At 41.5% G+C, this 17,643-nt stretch overlaps 1 protein-coding gene across 1 annotated transcript in view; it reads left to right on the top strand.

Moving 5' to 3' along the window:
• Positions 1-1,834: 1,834 nt before the first annotated feature.
• The window catches only part of TM6SF2 (transmembrane 6 superfamily member 2), a 21,319-nt gene continuing 5,510 nt past the window's right edge, over positions 1,835-17,643 (top strand). The window contains exons 1-6 of the mRNA XM_074307020.1: positions 1,835-2,262; positions 10,724-10,827; positions 11,715-11,812; positions 11,895-11,998; positions 15,178-15,260; positions 17,331-17,455. Of these exons, the coding sequence (XP_074163121.1) occupies positions 2,168-2,262; positions 10,724-10,827; positions 11,715-11,812; positions 11,895-11,998; positions 15,178-15,260; positions 17,331-17,455 (609 nt within the window). The 5' untranslated portion in view covers positions 1,835-2,167. The remainder of the gene's footprint in view (positions 2,263-10,723; positions 10,828-11,714; positions 11,813-11,894; positions 11,999-15,177; positions 15,261-17,330; positions 17,456-17,643) is intronic.

The following is a 17,643-nucleotide window of genomic DNA, read 5'->3' on the forward strand; positions in this document are numbered from 1 at the left end:
TAGAGCATTAAATACCTTATGAGCTAGCCACAAACAAGCAAGAGTCCCATCCCTTAGGCAGGCTACATTCTAATAGGCCAAGAGAGATCCACTAGGTGTCCAGGTAAGATGCTGGGTATCTGAACTAGGGTGGTGGCAGTGTGATTGTTGAATTTTTTCTATAAGTTTCAAGTTTCATCTTGAATGGTTTAAAAAACCAAGGGCAGCTAGAAGGCACAGTAGATAGATAGAGCACCAGCTCTAATGTCAGGAGGATGAGTTCAAATGTGGCCCCAAGAACACTTCACACTTAGCTGTGTGATCCCAAATCCTTCAGCAAAAACAAAAAAAAAAAAACTAACCAAAACCTAAACCCCAATGTCTTTATTTTAACCTCTAACAAATCTCTAGCAGTCCTTCAATTCTTAATGTAGGAGACTTAACTATGAAGGGACCTATATGCTGCCATGATATAGTCCTCTCATGTTCTAGATTAGAAAGACCTTGAGGCTGTCCCAAGAATTGTGACCCATCTTCTCAGGTGGAATGAGATCCAGGGAAGGTGGTCCTCTGGCCAGACAACTGTGGCCCCTGAAGGATCCCCTCTTTGTGGATGGAAAGTAGTTTAGTGGAGTTCACCTTTGTCCTATTCATTCCTGCATTGCCCAGATCTCAGCTTTTCCACTGCATTGTTTCTTACCTGTGGATGCCAGGAACTTGGAATCTGCCCTCTCTTGATCAGAGGATCAGGGTGGGGAGTGAACACTAGAAGGGGGCATTTCAACATTCTGGACAAAGTTCAGGTTGCCCCACCCTAAAGATGGCTATTGATAGGGGAACCAGGGTAAGAACTTCAGTCACCTATTGCCAGTTCAATGCTCTTTCCATCAAGCCATACTTCATTTTTATTCAAGGGGCAAAAACTGACAAGTCTTAGTTCTTTTAAAGCCAAATATTTGTAAAACGCAGACTAAGAGAACTTTGAGGCTGTTGATCAGGAAATGAAGGCACAATATGACCATCCAGGGAAAAGTGGATTTAAGAGCCCTCCAGTTTAGCAGATCTTAGGATGAAATGCTTGTTTTCTTCTGATCAACTACAGTGGATGTATCAGCTGGTACTGACTCCCTTTTTGTCCTTTAGGAAAATCCACTTGGGCTTGTAGGAGCCCAGTACTTGGAAAAATTTTACTGGAGTTTAGAGAGAACCTACTCCCCTACTTATCGAGCTGCTGTGGAGGATGCTAGAAATGAAATTTCCTGCCTTCTCTTTGTGGAGCCTGTTTTAGGAGGCAGGGGGCAGTACAATGATGAAATAAGATTTGGTCTCAGAATCTCATGTTTTCCTCTTTTTTTATGGGTTTGCAAAGAAAAGATATTAAGAGTGTAGGGATCATGTTTCATCAGCTCTTTCGATGGAAATAAGAGAAGGCAGAGGTGATCAATGTCTATGAATTTCATTTGTAAAATGTTAGGGCGTTAGAATAGATACTTAGAGCTCCCACATTTTGGGATACCATGATCTTTAAAGCTAGAAGCAATTATAGGAATCAATTAGTTTAATTCCAGAAATCCTCGGATCCATTGCTCTTTCCGGTAGGGTACGTTGCCTTTGCTGGAGGTTTTTTTCTTTTCCAGGTGAGGTGAATAACCTCTTTGGTGATTTGGCCTGGGAGCGCTGCGTGGCCCAGATCTGTCCTCAAGATTACTCGAGGCAGGTCGGTTAGTCGGGGACTTTCCCTGGGACATGTGTTGTGTGTGGTGGGGGAGGCCGGGGCTGTGACTGGGAGGGTGGGTGTGGCTGTGAGAGGATAGAGGTCACAGTCCCTTTAAAGGCCAGCGGAGATGTCGAAATCACCATCGAGGGAGGGATCGAGGACCTCCGGAGAGATGAGCACCAGTGACCTTTGCATGGGTGGCATCCGGGCCTCGGGCCGGGAGCTTTAGGCTCCCAAGTTGACCGCCCGGGGAGGAGCCAATTCCTTGCCATACCCGGCGACCCACGCGAGCCCAGGTGGGAAGGCTGGTCGGAGTGGGCAGGAGGCGGGGGGCGAAGAAACGAGGCAACTGGCGGTGGATAGGACGGGCGAACACCTGGAGGAGGAGGATCGGATCGGACCCGACAGCACCTGGTCAGGTGGCATCTGCCTTCCGCCCCGCCGTCGCCAGCCCCCAAGCCCTCCTCAGCCATGGAGCTTCCCGCACTGTCCGGAAAGGTCATCGCCTTCTCCCTCACCGCCTTCCCTGTGTGCTACACTTTGAACCACCTCTCTGAGCTCTCCCAGTGAGTGCTGGGCACGGCAGGGGCTGGGGAGGGGAGGGAGGAGGGCCAAGAAGAACGCTGATTTACTCACTGCGACTAAGGAAACTTAATTTTTTTTTTTTTTTTTTTTTTTTTTTTTTTTAAGAGGGGTGGAGACCAGTGCCAGGGAGTAAGGGACCTAATCGTTTAGGAGATCGGCCTTTATTAAAGTGCAGGCCACCAGGCTCCGGTGCTTTCTCCCACCCGCTGTCCCCGTGGTCACCTCCCCCCTCGGAGTGTACGTGGGAGGCAGGAAATTCATTCTCTTTCCTAAAGAGCCTCGCTAAATTGACTGGATTGGGAGTTTCTCCTTTGAGGCTGATGGGGCTTGAGAGGCAGATTTCCGACGGCCCAGACTGGTCATGCCTATCAGAGGGTGGCCTCGGGTGGCCAGCTGCTGCAGTCGGAGGGACAATCCAAGTCCCAGGAAAGCTGCTTCCCAAAGCTGCCAACAACCACTGGCTGCCAGCGCTGAGCTGCTTTTGGTTTTCCTGGTTCCTGTTTTAGTCTCCATAGGAGACAACAGTCCCTGCCCTCTTGGATCCGAGGGGTGATCAAAGGCTGGATTTATCACACTCCCCGGTAGAGAACAATAACAGAGTAGGTTAACTAAATGCAAATTTGATATTCAAGGGCCAAGGTTCTTGGCAAAGATACCTTGTGAGAGTCGCGTGCATAGGGTAACCGTTCTCCAAGATTACGGGCGGGAGACCTTGGCCAGATCACCGACCCTCCGGCGTCAGCTTTCTCCTCTATAGTAAGGAGGCCCGCTAACTCCCGCTTTGACAGCATCAGACATTCTCACTCCCTGACAAGGGTTGTTTTTCTGGACTCCTGGAGACACAGCCCTCTTCCTTCCTCCTCATGGCACAATTTCCCATTTTTAGTAGTAGTGTTTTAAATGAAGGTTCCCCGGATCGATTTTTGAGAGGCACCTTAATGACTGAAGGCGGATAATCCCATTCTTTTTTATGATATTAGCTCGCTGTGTGATCTTAGGAAAGCTACTCTGTCTCTGACCTTCGGTTTCCTGCTCTGTTCACTGACTGCTTCATAAATTTAGAAGTGGGAGAGACCTCAAAGGCAATCTAATACAACCCTCTCATTTTACGAGGAAACTGAGACCTAGAGAAGTCGTCCTTGTCAGAGTCAGAATTCGAACCAGAGGCCTTTGCTTCCCAAGACAATGCTGGTTTTCTCTGTGCCATCTAATAGGTCCTGAATCTGTGGGCACTAGGTAGTGCAGACAGAAAATCTGTGAAATCTGGAAAACTCATCTTCCTGACTTCAAGTCTGGTCTCGAGCACTAGCTGTGTGACTCTGAGCAAGTCATTTCACTCTGCCTCAATTTCCTCAGTTGTAAAATGAGCTGGAGAAGTAAATGACAAATCACTTCAGTGTCTTTTCCAAGTAAATCCAAAATCCAAAAACAGGGCATGAGGAATTTGACATGGCTGAATAACAACAACAACAAATTTTGGAATGAATGGGCTGTTCAGGGAGGACTAGCAACTGGTGGGAGGTGTTCCCGAGTCCTACACTGGACTCCACATCTACCTCTGGTGTCCACCTTGTCCCCTGGGGCTCCAAAGAAGCTGTAACTTGCAGAGTGGCCACATCCCAATAAACTGTCTTGATTTCGCCTTTTGGTGAATTAGGGGGATATCTAGCCCAAAGCTTATGAAGACTTCCCTTGGCAGAATGAGCATTTGAGAACAATTTGTTGCAAAGGCCCTGAAGGCAGCTAACAGCTTTGTCAGACATTTTGGCTTTTGTCCTGCCATCGAACTTGAATAACTTTGGAAGAGAGGCTGATGACGGTGCAACTGTCTCACTTTAATCCACTTCTCAAGCAATGCCATCGGTCCTCTTCAAAAATGAGGGATGAGTAATAGTAGTAGATGGGAAGGCTCTAGCAGGAGAAGACCTGAAAAAGGCCTCTTGCTGAAGGTGGGATTTGAGCGGTCTTTAAAAAAAGCCAAGAAAACAGAGGTTTCAGCGTCTGGGAAAAGGGACTATTCTAGGCCAGTTCAAAAGCATGGATATTGGAGACCAAGTATCCTGTTACAGAAACAAATAAGCTAACGTAGGTAGATCATAAGAGTTTAAAACCATGGCATAGTGTATAAAAGGATGGTCTCAGAGTCATTAAATCCTGGATTAGCATTTTACCTTTGACATGTATGGTCTCTGTGGCTGGGCAAGCCATTTAATCTCTTAGGATGCCAGACGACTCTCCTAAATTGTAAGCTTCATAGCAGTTCCCTCTTGGCACTGCACTGGCAGAGAGAATTTACATTCTCTTCCATCTCCTTACATCAGAGGGGAATTCCCTACATTAATGAAATCGCAAGTCTAATACAAGAAAATTAACAAAGGAAAAGAAAACATCCAGACTCAGAAATAATAACAAGGGAATATCATTAAGTGTGTCTATAAAAAGAAATCTAACTAGTTTTAGAGTTGGGGACTAATCTAAACTACATTATGTAACTCAGGGTTTCTTAAGCTTTCCCCACTCATGACCCTTTTTCATCTGAAAAGGTGAACTTTAAATATAAGTATGTAAAATAGGTATATAAATAAGATATTTGCTGATAATAAATCATAATTTCACCACCTCCAGATCCAATTACAAGATCCCAAATGCAGTCAAGAACCACAGTTTAAGAAGCTGGAATCAAACTTTAGTTGCTCAGGTCTATTTTAGCTCCTGACTCGCAGCCAGTCTCAAAGTCCAGTAGTAGCTCCTTCCTACTTGAGCAGTTCTATCACTCTTATTTATCTGATAGAGTACTTATTGGATTTGAAATGAGAAGAACTGGGTTCAGATCCCTGCACTGATATTTACTATTTACTTGAAGGATAGTTTGATGTTATAAAGATAGACTCCCTGGCGTCCATCTGCATCCCTCAAGGATAACGGATTTCCTTGAGGAAAGAATAGAAGACTGATTAAAGGAGAACTGGATTTCTATAACAGCTGAATTTCTGAGCTAAGTTAAGAGACCAAAAAATCCCATGATTTAGGCAGTGTGACAAGACAAAAATCAATGAATTGTAAATAGAATCAATAAAAGTCAGATCATTTTGCCCCCTTCCAAACAGCTCCATTTCTGTAGAGTACACACCATGCTCCCAGTCATCTGGATTCATGGCCTCAATTATCTTTCACTCTTCATTCTCTCACACTTCACATTTCTATCAGTTGATAATTCTAGAAAATTTCTTGCCTCCCAGTTTCTTTGTTTCTTTTAAAAATTATTTTATTTTTCTAATAAACAAAAATAAATGATCTCTCCTTCCCATCCTACCCCATTAAAAAAAAGAAAAGGAAAATCCTAGTAACAGTTATGCAGTTAAGCAACATAAATTTCCACATTCATCTTATCTGAAAAAAAAACAAAAAAAACATGTTTCTTTCTGCAGCCTGACTCTATCTATTACCTCTTTGTTAGGAGCTGAGTAGCATGCTCCCAGACAGGCCCTTTCTTTCTACTCATTTGGTTAGCACCCTAGTTCAGGCCCTCATCACTTCTCAATCAGACTATTTCAATTGCCTTTTATTTGCTTTTCCTAACTTCACTCTATTCTACACATAGCTGCCAAAGTGATTTTCCTAAAGTGCTGGTCTGACTACATGACTCCTTCCATAATACACTCCACTGGCTCCTTATTGCCTCTAGGATCAAATACAGATTTTTTTTTGGGGGGGGGATCTCAAATCTGATCCTACTTACTTTTCTAAGCTTATTTAAAATTTCTTTCCTCATACTCTTCCATCCAGCAATAGTTTTATTTTTTTTAATGTTCCTAACCTATAATGCTCAATTTCCTTTCTCCAGACCTTTGCATTCTCATCTTAAAATCCCTAATTCCATTTAAGATTCAGTTCAAGATTTACTCTTAACATGAAATCTTTTCTCACTTCTATCTCTCAGCTGCTAATGCTTCCTTTCCCAGAAGACCTCCAATCTATTTCATACATACATACATAGATACATACATACATACATACATGTTGTCTCTCCCCATAGAATGTAAGCTCCTATAGGGAAAGGACTGTTTAATTTCTAGGTCACCAATCAAAATGTCTAATACACATTAGCTTAATAAATGTTTGATTAACTGATGAGCCAGATCAGTCTCATTAGCACCCGCATAATAATCCTTATCTTAATTCAGTTTCTTTCGGTTAGAAATGCCTGCCTTCTCTCTCTCCTCTTATCTAAATCCTATAATTCTCTAGACCCAACTTAAATTTCATGCCCAGCCAGCTCTCCCTGCCTTCTTCAGACTTCACTGGTCTGTCTGCTGATCTCCCCTTCCACCAGTAATTAAATATGAAACAATTGCTTAATCTATAGTCTGTTAATCTATGTTTTTTATGGCTACCTTGTCTCCCCAGACACATAAGAGTTGGGGTGGGAGGGTTGTTTGGTCTAAAAGCTTGCCACCGTCCTAGAATGTCAGGCTACTTGATGATGTTAGGCAAATCAATTGGCCTTTTAGCCTCTGCTTCCCAACCTGTGAAACAAGGTGGTCAGATATGATGATCCCTGAGGTCCCTTTTAGCTCTAACAAGCTGTATTCCTGGAATGGTCCCTCTTTTCTCCACCTGCTTACTTTGGACTCTGAACCTCCTGACATAGAGGCCTCCCCCTGCCACCTATGTGACCAGCAAAAGTCTCATTCTGCTGGTTTTGAGTTTGTGGGTAGGTCAGAAGAGAGGCAGTCTGCAGAGAGAGAGTGGTCTCACATCTGAACAGTCTGCACGTTTGTGACAATTCTTGACCTCAATTGAGGTCACTCCTGTACACAAAATGTGTTCCACAAAGCCTTTCTTTACTGTTACTCACAAAACAGCATTAGAACATTAGAAGGAACATATATGTTTAGAGAATAGACGCTTCATAGGAATTAGGATTCGAAGGAACCACCATTTAGTCCAATCCTTTCATTTTTCAGATGAGGAAACTGAGGTCCAGAGAAGGAAAGTATGTTGCCCAAAGTCATACAAATAGCAGAAGTGAGATTTGAATCCAGATGTTCTGATTATAAATCAAATGATGTCACAGCTGGAAGAAACTATGTGTCCCTTTCTATGACTTGGAAAGGAGGGGTACTCTAAGGCCAGGGAAGGATGCAACAAAATCCTAGCTCCTTTACATTTTTCTTGACTCTTGAACTCCCCCTATTCCATGAATATTAAAATATGGATTGGGATCAGGTTATGAAAGTCTGCTTTGGAATGTGTCTCCAGCAGGCCCTAATTTCTCTCTGGCTTCAATTTTTCCATCTGGAAAATAAAGTAGATGCTCTTTGGTGGATGAGGAAAAGAAGATATAAGGAGAAAAGGGAGAAAGACTTTTGAGAATCAAACTGTCTCTTAATTATGCGTAAGGAAAGCTGTAAAAGACATTCCCTTATGGTATCAGATAGAAGGTTGGCTTACATGATCTGTCAGGTTCTTTGCAGCTCTTATTTGTTCAGGATCCTCTAAGCTATGACATTCAGTGACATTCCTGCTCTGGGCGATTTGCTTTCTCCCCAAAGTCCCAAATTATCTCAAGCTTCTGCATTTATCCCCATTACATATGTCTGTGATCTATTAGGGAGGATGTGGACCCAGTTGAGCCTTCTTTTAGATTAGAGTTTTTTTTTTTTTTTTCTTTCCTCAATACCCTAGTTAGAAAGAACGTGTCCTTATACAATTCATGCATGCTAAAAACAAAACAATCCCTGAATTACTCCTACTATCTACCTCTTTTGTTCTTACTTATAAACTAGTCAATAAAGGTAGTTGTCCAACAGTATAGACTGGGTCCATTGCACATTTATGTTGTCTAATCTCGAAGGGGTTTAATTACCAAAAAGCAATTCTTTTACTCCTAATTGATTTTCACACTCCCTACTGTAGATGTTTCAAATCTTTTTTTTTCTTCCTCAAGTCACCCACACCACCCACTCCTCACCCTTCTCAGCAGAGGATTTCTCCTTGTACTTTATTCAGAAACTAAAGAGCTCTCTCTTCCTTTCCACTCTACATCTAGAAATCTTGTCATCTTTCATTCTTTCTTTCTTTACCTATCTCCACAGGAAAATTACCCTTCCATTCATTTCCTTTTTCATCATCAGTTTCTTCTTAAGTACCAGTTGCTGCATCCCTGCAGCCTACAAACCACCCTGAGTCCTTTAAAAAGGCTTTAGTTGACCCTACATCCCTTCAAGTTATCATCTTAGATTTCTCTTTTTTTTCATGGCCAAGTTCCTAGAAACAGACATCTTTACTCCCTTTCTTCTTACTTGTTTCTGGCTTGTAGTCTGGCTCCCAACCTTATTACTTAACGAAAATGACTGTCTCCAAGTTAATAATCATCTCTTAAATGTTAGATACAATAGCATCTCCTTTGTCTTCTTTATCGTTCCTGTTATCTCTGAAGAAATGGGTAATATTAACTGTTTTTTCCTCCCAATTGGACCAATCCTTCTGTCCCCTTTACTGGGTCTTCATCACTAACTGTGGTGTCTCCCAAGGCACTGTCCTGAGACCTCTCCTCTTTTCACACTATGCAATCTCATTTGGTGAACTTATCAGTTTCTATGTGTTTAATGATCATACCTATGAAGATGATTTTATAACCTTTCAATCCAGATCTAGTCCCTCCATTGAGCTCCACTTCCTATTGGACACTTTTAACTAGGAGTCTCATAGGCATCATAAACTAAATATATCCAGAAAGAACTCATTATATTTCCCCAGAAAACTTCTCCTCTTCCAAAATTTCCTATTACTATCACAGATACCACACCCCTTCCAGTTCCCATAACTTCAGGTTCACAGCCTTAGAGCTGTTCTTGACTCCTCACCCTCATTCTTCTCACTCCATATTATCTAATGAGAAGATCCTAATTGGTCTCCTTGCCTCAAGTCTCTCCCTACTCCATCTTCCACAGGATTGTCAAAGCAATTTTTCCTAAAGCACAGGTCTGACTGGGTGACTCCCTTGTTTAAACTGCAATGTCTCCCAATTACATCTAGGATAAAAAAAAAAAAAGAAAAATCCACTGACATTTAAAACTCTTCATAACTTGGCTCCTTTCTATACTTACACATTATTCCCCTACTATCTTTCCCTCTGAAACTGTCTTGTTTCTCTCAGATCTATATCTTGTATGTAACTAATTATTTACATGTTGTCTTTCATGTTAAAATGAAAGCTTCTTTTGACTGTTTTGCTTTTCTTTTCATCTCCTGTGTTTAGCTATGTACACACTTAATAAATGTTTATTGATTGATTACCTCTCCTCTTCCCTCTCTGTATTTAACTTAATTTTGTATTTCATTATATGCATATTAATTTAAAGTTTGCAAACTGCTTTCACAGGAATAAGCATTTATATGGCACCTACTGCGTACCATTCACTGTGCTAAGCATTCTCATTTTATCCTCATAACAATCCTGGGAGATAAGTTTTACCATTATCCTCATTTTACAGTTGAGGTGATTGAAACAAAAAAAAAAGGTTAGGTGACTTGCTCACACAACTAATAAGTATATGAGGTTGGACTTGAAAACAGGTTTTTCTAAGTCCACACTCAGTGCTCCACCTAGTTACCTCTCTTAGCAACAGAAATAGGGAAACTGGGAATGGATTTGGCAGTAAAAGGCTGTGTTCAACCTTGAACATGATGAATTTGAAGTTCCAGTAGAACCCACAGATGGAGATGTCTAGCTGAAAATCAGAAAGATGTCTGGGACTAGAACTCTGTGGAGAAGTTGGGGATGGGGAAAATTTGGGAATGAATGAGAGACTTTACAGAGAGAAGCAGGTGGAGGGGCTTGGGAAGTTGCTCCCATTCAGGGACTTTCCTCCCCTCTAGTTCTAGTGCTTCCCCTCTGAGATTATCTTCCATTTACACTCTCTATATTTTGTACACATGAAGTTGTTTACATGTTAACTGCTCTTTCTCCTGCCTTTCTTTTCCTCTCCAGTGCTTAGTACAGTGCCTGGCACTTGGTAATAAATGCTGATAGACCAGGAGGAGAAAAGGGAATTTAAGAAGTAGTGTTAAGAAGACAAGTTAGGAGGACCAAGGGTGTTATAGATGTCAAGGGAAGGAAGAAGTATTGAAGGTGGGAAAGGTATTCATGAGCGTAAGCAATGCAGAAGTTTATTACCCATGTCCCCTTGGGCATGTCTATTTTGCTGTTCCAAAATGAGTATTATGAAGATGCCATCAGATTTGGAAATGAGGTTACTGGTGACTACAGAAAACAGTTTCAGTAAAATGATGAGGGCTGAAGTAATATTGAAGGGAGTGAGTGGGCAGGGGGGAAGTGAATACCCTGGACTTTAGCAAGGGTCCTTCCTGATAGTCCCAAGTGTGTCAGACTATCCCCTATCTGGGTACCATCTTGACTCTTCATTTGCTCCCCAGTCCCTTGAGTGTGGCTATCCTGAGTGCAATGATCCTGGCTCTACTGTTTGTGGCCTTCTCCAGTCTGGCCCAGGGAGAGACCTCCCACAACCCACTTTTTGCTGGTGAGTCCTTGGGGGCAAGGGAGATGGAGCTACGGAATGTTTCATGGAATTACAGTGGGGAAAATCCTCTGTTACTATGACCTTTGGTCTGGTGCCCTGACTTTAGACTTGGGGATGGGTATCAGGGAAGCATGTACCTCCTCCCAAACCAAGGAGTTCCAAGGTCCCTTTCAATATTCTGTATTCTGGGTTCTCAAGTGCTCCCAACTCTGACATTCTGTGTTTCCATGAATCTTCTGGCTCTGTCATTCATTGTTCAATAACCTCTCCACTCCCAGTTCTGATATTCTAAGTTCTAAAGAGTCTTCTCTCTTAAATTCTGTGTCTCCTCCCAAGTCTGCTACTCTCTAACACTCCATGTTCTGTATCTAAAGTCTTTCTAGCTCTGATCTTGTTTATATACTAAAGGCCTATCCAAATCCAATATTCTATGTATCAAGGAACCTTTTAGCTCTGACATTCAGTGCTCTCTGGAGGGTCCCTGCTCTAACACTGAATTTTAAGGGCCTTTCCAGCTTTGACATTATTCTGCATTTTAAGGGCCCTCTTAGCTCTGACATTCTGTGTACTACGGGTCTTGAGAAGTTGTCCACATCCAGGGATGTCCCTTCTCTACATTTTCTAAGATCCCCTTCATTCAGTCTTTGTTATATGTCTAAGGATCTAATTCTAACATTTGGTTTGGTTGGTTTGTGTTTGGTGTTTGGTTGCATTTGGGTCCCTTGCGAGCCAATTAAGATTATTAGTTTTTTGAGTGTGGGGACTGTGAACTGTTTCATTTTTGTATTCCAGTATCTAGAGCCTTGAACACATTGCTGAATTAAATTACCTTACTGGAACTGGGCCTGGGGGGAGGGCAATCTGACCTGTCTGTGCTCTCCCCACAGTGTTTACCATCTTTTCCTTCACCTCCCTCATCGACTTATTCATTGCCCTTCAGGAGGATGGCTATGGGATGGATTTCATGGAATTCTATACTCGGGAGGTAAGCCCTGTCCTTCCCTGTTTCTGCTGGAAGGACTCATGAGCTGTCTCTAGGCTGGCTTTTTTTTCCTGTTTTACTCCAGAGAGAACCATACCTGCGCACAGCCCATGGAATTTTTAGCTGCTATTGGGACGGCATTGTCCATTATCTGCTCTACCTCATCATGACAGGGGCCATTGCTAAGAGGTAAGAAGCCTTCCTGGAAGAGTTGAGGCAAGAAGAAAAGCGATTTCTTGTTATGAAAGGAGACAGGAAAGCATCAGGGCTGAGACTCAGAAATAAACTCTTGGGGTACAACTCTAGTTTCTGGTGTTCTGGACTAAGTTGGTGAAGTCATGAAATTCCCAAGAGTATAGGAGCCTTATAATCCAGAATTTCAGAACTAGAAGTGCCTCTAGAAAATACAATCTAGAATGTTAGAAGTAAATATGCAACACAAAACACAGGATTTTGAGCTAGAAGGGCTCTTAGAACCTAGATTGTCAAAACATGAGAAATCATCTAGGCCATTTCCTTCACTTTATATGTATGAAAACTGAAGTTCAGAAAGGTTTACTTAAGGTCACAGAGACAAAGAAATCTGTCCTTTTCCTGCTTTCAGACACCCTTTGCTTAAAGATCTCCAGTGAAGAACCCATTGCCTTCAGAGAGAGCCTTTTGCACTTCTGGAAAGCTCTAATGATTAAAACATTTTTTCCTTTATTTAGAAATTTCAATAGTATTTTATTTTTTAGTTACATTTTCCAATTAGTTTTCAACATTCATTTCTGTAAAATTTTGAGTTCCAGTTTTTTTTCCTCTCCCTCTCTCCCTGCTCCCCAAGATAGCAAACAATCTGATATATGTTATACATGTGCACTTATTTTAAACATATTTTGGTATTTGAAACATTTTTTCTTACATCAAGTATAAGCCTGGCTTTTCTCAGCTTCTCTCCATTGCTCTGAATTTTATCCTTGGGGCTAAGCAGAACAAGTATAATCGGTCTTGCATGTGATTTCAATACAAATACTTTTAAATCTTGTATTCTTTCAGTTTAAAATTGTTCACAAGAAGGCGGCTAGGTGGCGCAGTGGGCAGTGCTGGGTCCTTGAAGTCAGGAAGATTCATCTTGCTTAATTCAAATGTACCCTCAGATACTAACTAGCTGTGTGGGCAAGCACTTCATGTGCCTTTTCTTGGCTTCCTTATCTATAAAATGAACTGGAGGAGGAAAAGCAAACTACTCTGACATATTTGCTAAGAAAATCCCAAATGGGGTCAGGAAGAATTGGGATGATTCAAACATTGGAACAACAAAAAGATGGGATAGTGGATAGAATACACAGACTGGAGTCAGAAAGACTCATCTTCTTGAATTCAAATTCAGCCTCAGACACTTACTAGCTGTGTGATCCTGGACAAGTCACTCTATTCCGCTTGCCTCAATTTCTTCACCTGTAAAATGAGCTGGAGAAGGAAGTGGTAAACCTCTCCAGTATTTTTATTGAGAAAACTCCAAAGGATCCCAAAGGGTTAAACATGATTGAAAACAACTAAATAATAAAAAGTTCACAGGACCATAGATTTAAAGCTGGGAAGGATGTCTCTCCTCCTACAGGGGAGGAAAATGAAGTACAGAAATAATAAGCATAAGGTAGCAGTATCAGAGCTGGATTTCAAATTCAGGTTCTCCTCACTCCAAAGCTAGTGATTTTTTTTTTCTATTTTACTTTGAGGAGTTCTTTCCACCCATCTTTAGATAGTCTGATCTCAAGACCCTTCTTCATGTTAGCTGCCCTCCTCTGAACATTCTTTAGCTTATTAGCATCCTTCCTGAAACATACTTCCAGACTTGAATATGGTACTACTGATGTGCTTTGACCAAGACTCCTTATACCTGGTTACAAAGCAAGAGATATGACACCTCCCTATGAATATATTCAGTCTACCGAGGCTTACAATATTTAGGTAGATAAACACATTAAATAATATGAAATGGATGGAGATAACCCTAATAATTAGGATGGGAGAGGAGGAGAAGAAGGGGAGGCCTCCTATAGGACATGGCACCTGAACTGTGCTTTGGATGAAAGACAGGATTCTAAGAGGTGACCCTGAGAAAGGAATACATTTCAAACATGGTGCATGGAGGTAAGAGAATACTGCTCAAGGAACGGCTGGAAGGTTAGGTTGTGACAAGAAGGAGGGTTTGGGAAGAGAGGTAACACAAAATAAAACTGGAGACATAGCTAGGACCCAAACTGTTGCCAGCACATTTTGGGGAAGGATTTTTCACCTTTAACAAACATTTACCAAGCACTTATTGTTTAGAGGGCCTCAATAAGTATTAGGAGAAAGAAGGAGAAAGAAAGGAAGGGAAAAAGAGAGAGGGAGGGAGGACATAAAGAAAGGGAGGAAGGAAGGAAGAAGGAAAAAAGAGAGGGAAGAAGAGAGGAAGGAAAAGAAAGAAAAAAGGAAGGGATGGAGGAAGAAAGGAAAAAATAGAAAGGAAGGAAGAGGATGGAAGAAAAAATTTTAAAAGGAAGGAAGAAAGGAGAGGGAAAAGAAAGAAGGAAGAAAGGGCTTTAAAATGGCAGACGAGGATTTTGTATGGGACCATAAAGCGAGTACAAGCCCCGGAAGTTTTGATAAGAGAAATTTCATAGTTATAGAGTGAGATGTGTGTTTTAGAAATATCAATTTGGCAATGAGGTGAAGAATAGATTAGATAGAGGAAAGCCTGGCAGCAGGGAGACCAATTAAGAAGCTATCTCCAAGTATTTGAAGGGCTGCCAAAAAATCTTTAGCAAGGATTGGTTGGAGGAAATAGGAATGTTTAGCCAGGAGAAGAGAAGACTCAAGGGGCATATAATGGTCTGCAAGTATTTGAAAGGCTGTCATGTGCAAGAAGAGGGATCAGGCACATTTTGTTTGAACCCAAAGGACAGAACTAGAAACAATGGGGGACAGCTGCTGGGAGGCAGATTTTGACTTTACTTGTGGAAAAATACCCTAATAGTCAGGACATGATACCCTCTCCCTCCTTCCACCCTGCCTCTCTCTGCTCACCTCGGCCTCTACCATATTGCTTGCTCCCAGTGGAACCTTCAAGTGAAGGTTTGATGATCATTTGCCAGAAATGCTTAGAGAAGATTTGAGACTTGGTACAGAATAGACTAGACATTCTCAGGCTTGGCCAATGGAGTCAAAATTCCTACTGGCCCATTTTTCTTACTGCTTTCCAACCTTGAAAGCTTTCGTTGACTTGGTTTTCTTGATCTCTCCTCCCAACCTCCCTTTCTGTATAGGGAATCTACCTTTGTAACCTTTTTACCCATGTGCCCATCAAGAATATTTCCATCTTCTCTTCCTCTTTCCCTCAGGAAGAGATATAGAAGTCTGGGACTATACTGGCTGGGATCACTGGTCATGAGCATCATGGTTTTTGTTCCAGGAAACATCCTTGGTAAGTGTGATACCTTTGAGATGTACCACATGCTTGGTAAGTGACCTGCTTGGTGGCAAAGCTTCAGAGAAAGGGGGTTTGGGAGGGAGGGAAGGAAAGAAGGGAACTTTGAAACTTGATCCAGGCAGAGGGCCAGGAGCTTCGCCACCAGTGCAGTCAGACTTCTCCTGTGCTACCCTTCTTCCCCCAGAAGAAGCCATCTTTTCCATTGGAGAAGAGGGAGACCTATTCCAAGTTTTCAGTTCTGGGGTATGTGGTGGGAGAGGATTCATCTTGCTAAACATAGCCTCTTACCAACAGCTTTTGGGAAGGATTCTTCACTTTCAACAAACATTCACTGAAAGAAAGAGGAAGGAAGAAAAAAGAAAGGAACGGAAAGGAAGGGATAGAAGGAGGGGGAGGAAGAGAGAGAATTAAGGAAGGAAGCCATGGAGAGGAAAAATTAAAAAAGAAAAGCAAGGAGGAAAAGAGTGAGGGAGGAAGGAAGGAAAAAGGAAGAAATAAAAGAGAAAAGAAGAGCAGAAAAACAAATAGAAAGGAAGAAGAGCAGAAAGAAATGAAGGGAAGGAGAAAAGAAGGAAGAAAAACATTTAAATAGTATTTACCAGGCAATGCTAGGGATCCAAGTAGAAAAAACAAAACAGTCCATGCTTTCAAGAGTTACCTATTGGATTTTTCAGCTTTAAATTGTATGGAAAGGGCCCGTGGTCCTTAGGTTGTAACAGTAAAGCAGATGATCATGCATTTTCTCCATTTCCTTTCTATTGATAAAATCATATCTGTTTTTGTCATTAAACCACTGGATAAATTAAAAAATTTGGGGTGGGACCTTTCTTTTCTGGCTATCTAGGTACCTATTCTCTGCAGCATCTACAGAGGAAGATGCCTGAGAGTATCTTCACAACTGTCTCTCACTTGGACAGTAGTTACAAGGGCCTGTTAAATTCCTGCCCATTTGTTAAAACCTAAAACAAATGCCATCTCCTCCAGGAAGTTTTCTCTGATCTTCTTGGTCAGTAGTATTGTTTCCTTCATCTTACCTTGCACTTGGTTTACCCTTTCTTATGCATGTATCATTGAACTGTGTTTTTTTATTTTATTGATATCTTTTTTATTCCATCACATTCATCTCCAAATATAACCTTTCTCTTTCCCCTTTCCAATGAAATATTTGTTGTGACAAAGATTAAAAAGAAAAAATAAAATAGCCCTGAAAAACCAATGAATACATCCATTGTGTTTGAGAGTGCATGCAATATTCCACATTCATAGACCTTCACCTCTGGAAAGAAAGGAGGCTTTGTAACAAGGTCTTATTTATCTTAAGAGCCCTGGCAGTTAACGTCTAGCTATCATAGCATACCTGTGAATAAGATTTCTTCCATCCCACCATTATCAACACCAATTATTAACCAGCTCCTACCAAAAGGTAGATAAACTCAAGAACTCTAGAAATAGCAGTACCCCCAGACCATGAGCCTTGCTTCTAGCTAGTCCTCTGTACCACTATTCAAACTCTCTCCCATCTTCCTTCCTTCTCTCCCTCCATCCTTACCTTTCTTTTTCTTCTTCCTTTTCTTCTTCCCTCCCTTTGCTTCCTCCTTCACTTCTATTTCTCTCTCCCTCCTTTCTCCCTCCCTCCCTTTCTTGATTACAGGGTTTAGACAGACAGACAGACAGACAGAGAAATAAGGTTATTAAAAATAATCTTATTTTAATATAATGTCCTTATTCAATAACCTTATTTCAAATAAGGATTTAAAAGTATGTATGGGGAATAACAAGGAGAGTAACTGTAAGATCAACTTTTTTTTTCAATAGAAAAGGCAGAAAACTTCTGTCTGCTTAATTTTCTTCATCTGTAAAATGGTGATAACTATAGCACCAAGACAATCAAATGAAACAATATTTGTAAAATTCTTTGTAAACCTTAAAGCACTATATAAATTCTATTAATTATGCTGGGAGGACTAGCTGCAGAGATGGAGGATGGAAGAAAGTAGCAGTCCCATGGCCAGAGTCAGCTCTTGGATCTGTCTTCTCAAATGAATTCTTTTCTCCAATCTCCAGGCAAGTACAGCTCGGAGCTCCGACTGTCCTTCTTATTTAACGTTCCCTATATGTTAATCCCTTGCTGGGCTGGTGTACACCTCTTCAGCCAGGACCGGGGCCCAACAGGCTCCACGGCCAATATGGTAAGTTTACTGCCTCTATGTTCTTTCTTGTACTCTGGCCAATGACTCAGATCAATGAAGGGGAGTATTCTGTCTCTAGAAAGCCCTTATCATGATGATAATAATAGTTAACAGCTTTACAAAGGTTTTTTATACATATCATTTGATCCTTATAACAGCTAAGTGAAAAACATGCCATATCTTCATTT

This window comes from Sminthopsis crassicaudata, chromosome 1 (genome assembly GCF_048593235.1).
Source record: "Sminthopsis crassicaudata isolate SCR6 chromosome 1, ASM4859323v1, whole genome shotgun sequence".
NCBI lineage: Eukaryota > Metazoa > Chordata > Mammalia > Dasyuromorphia > Dasyuridae > Sminthopsis > Sminthopsis crassicaudata.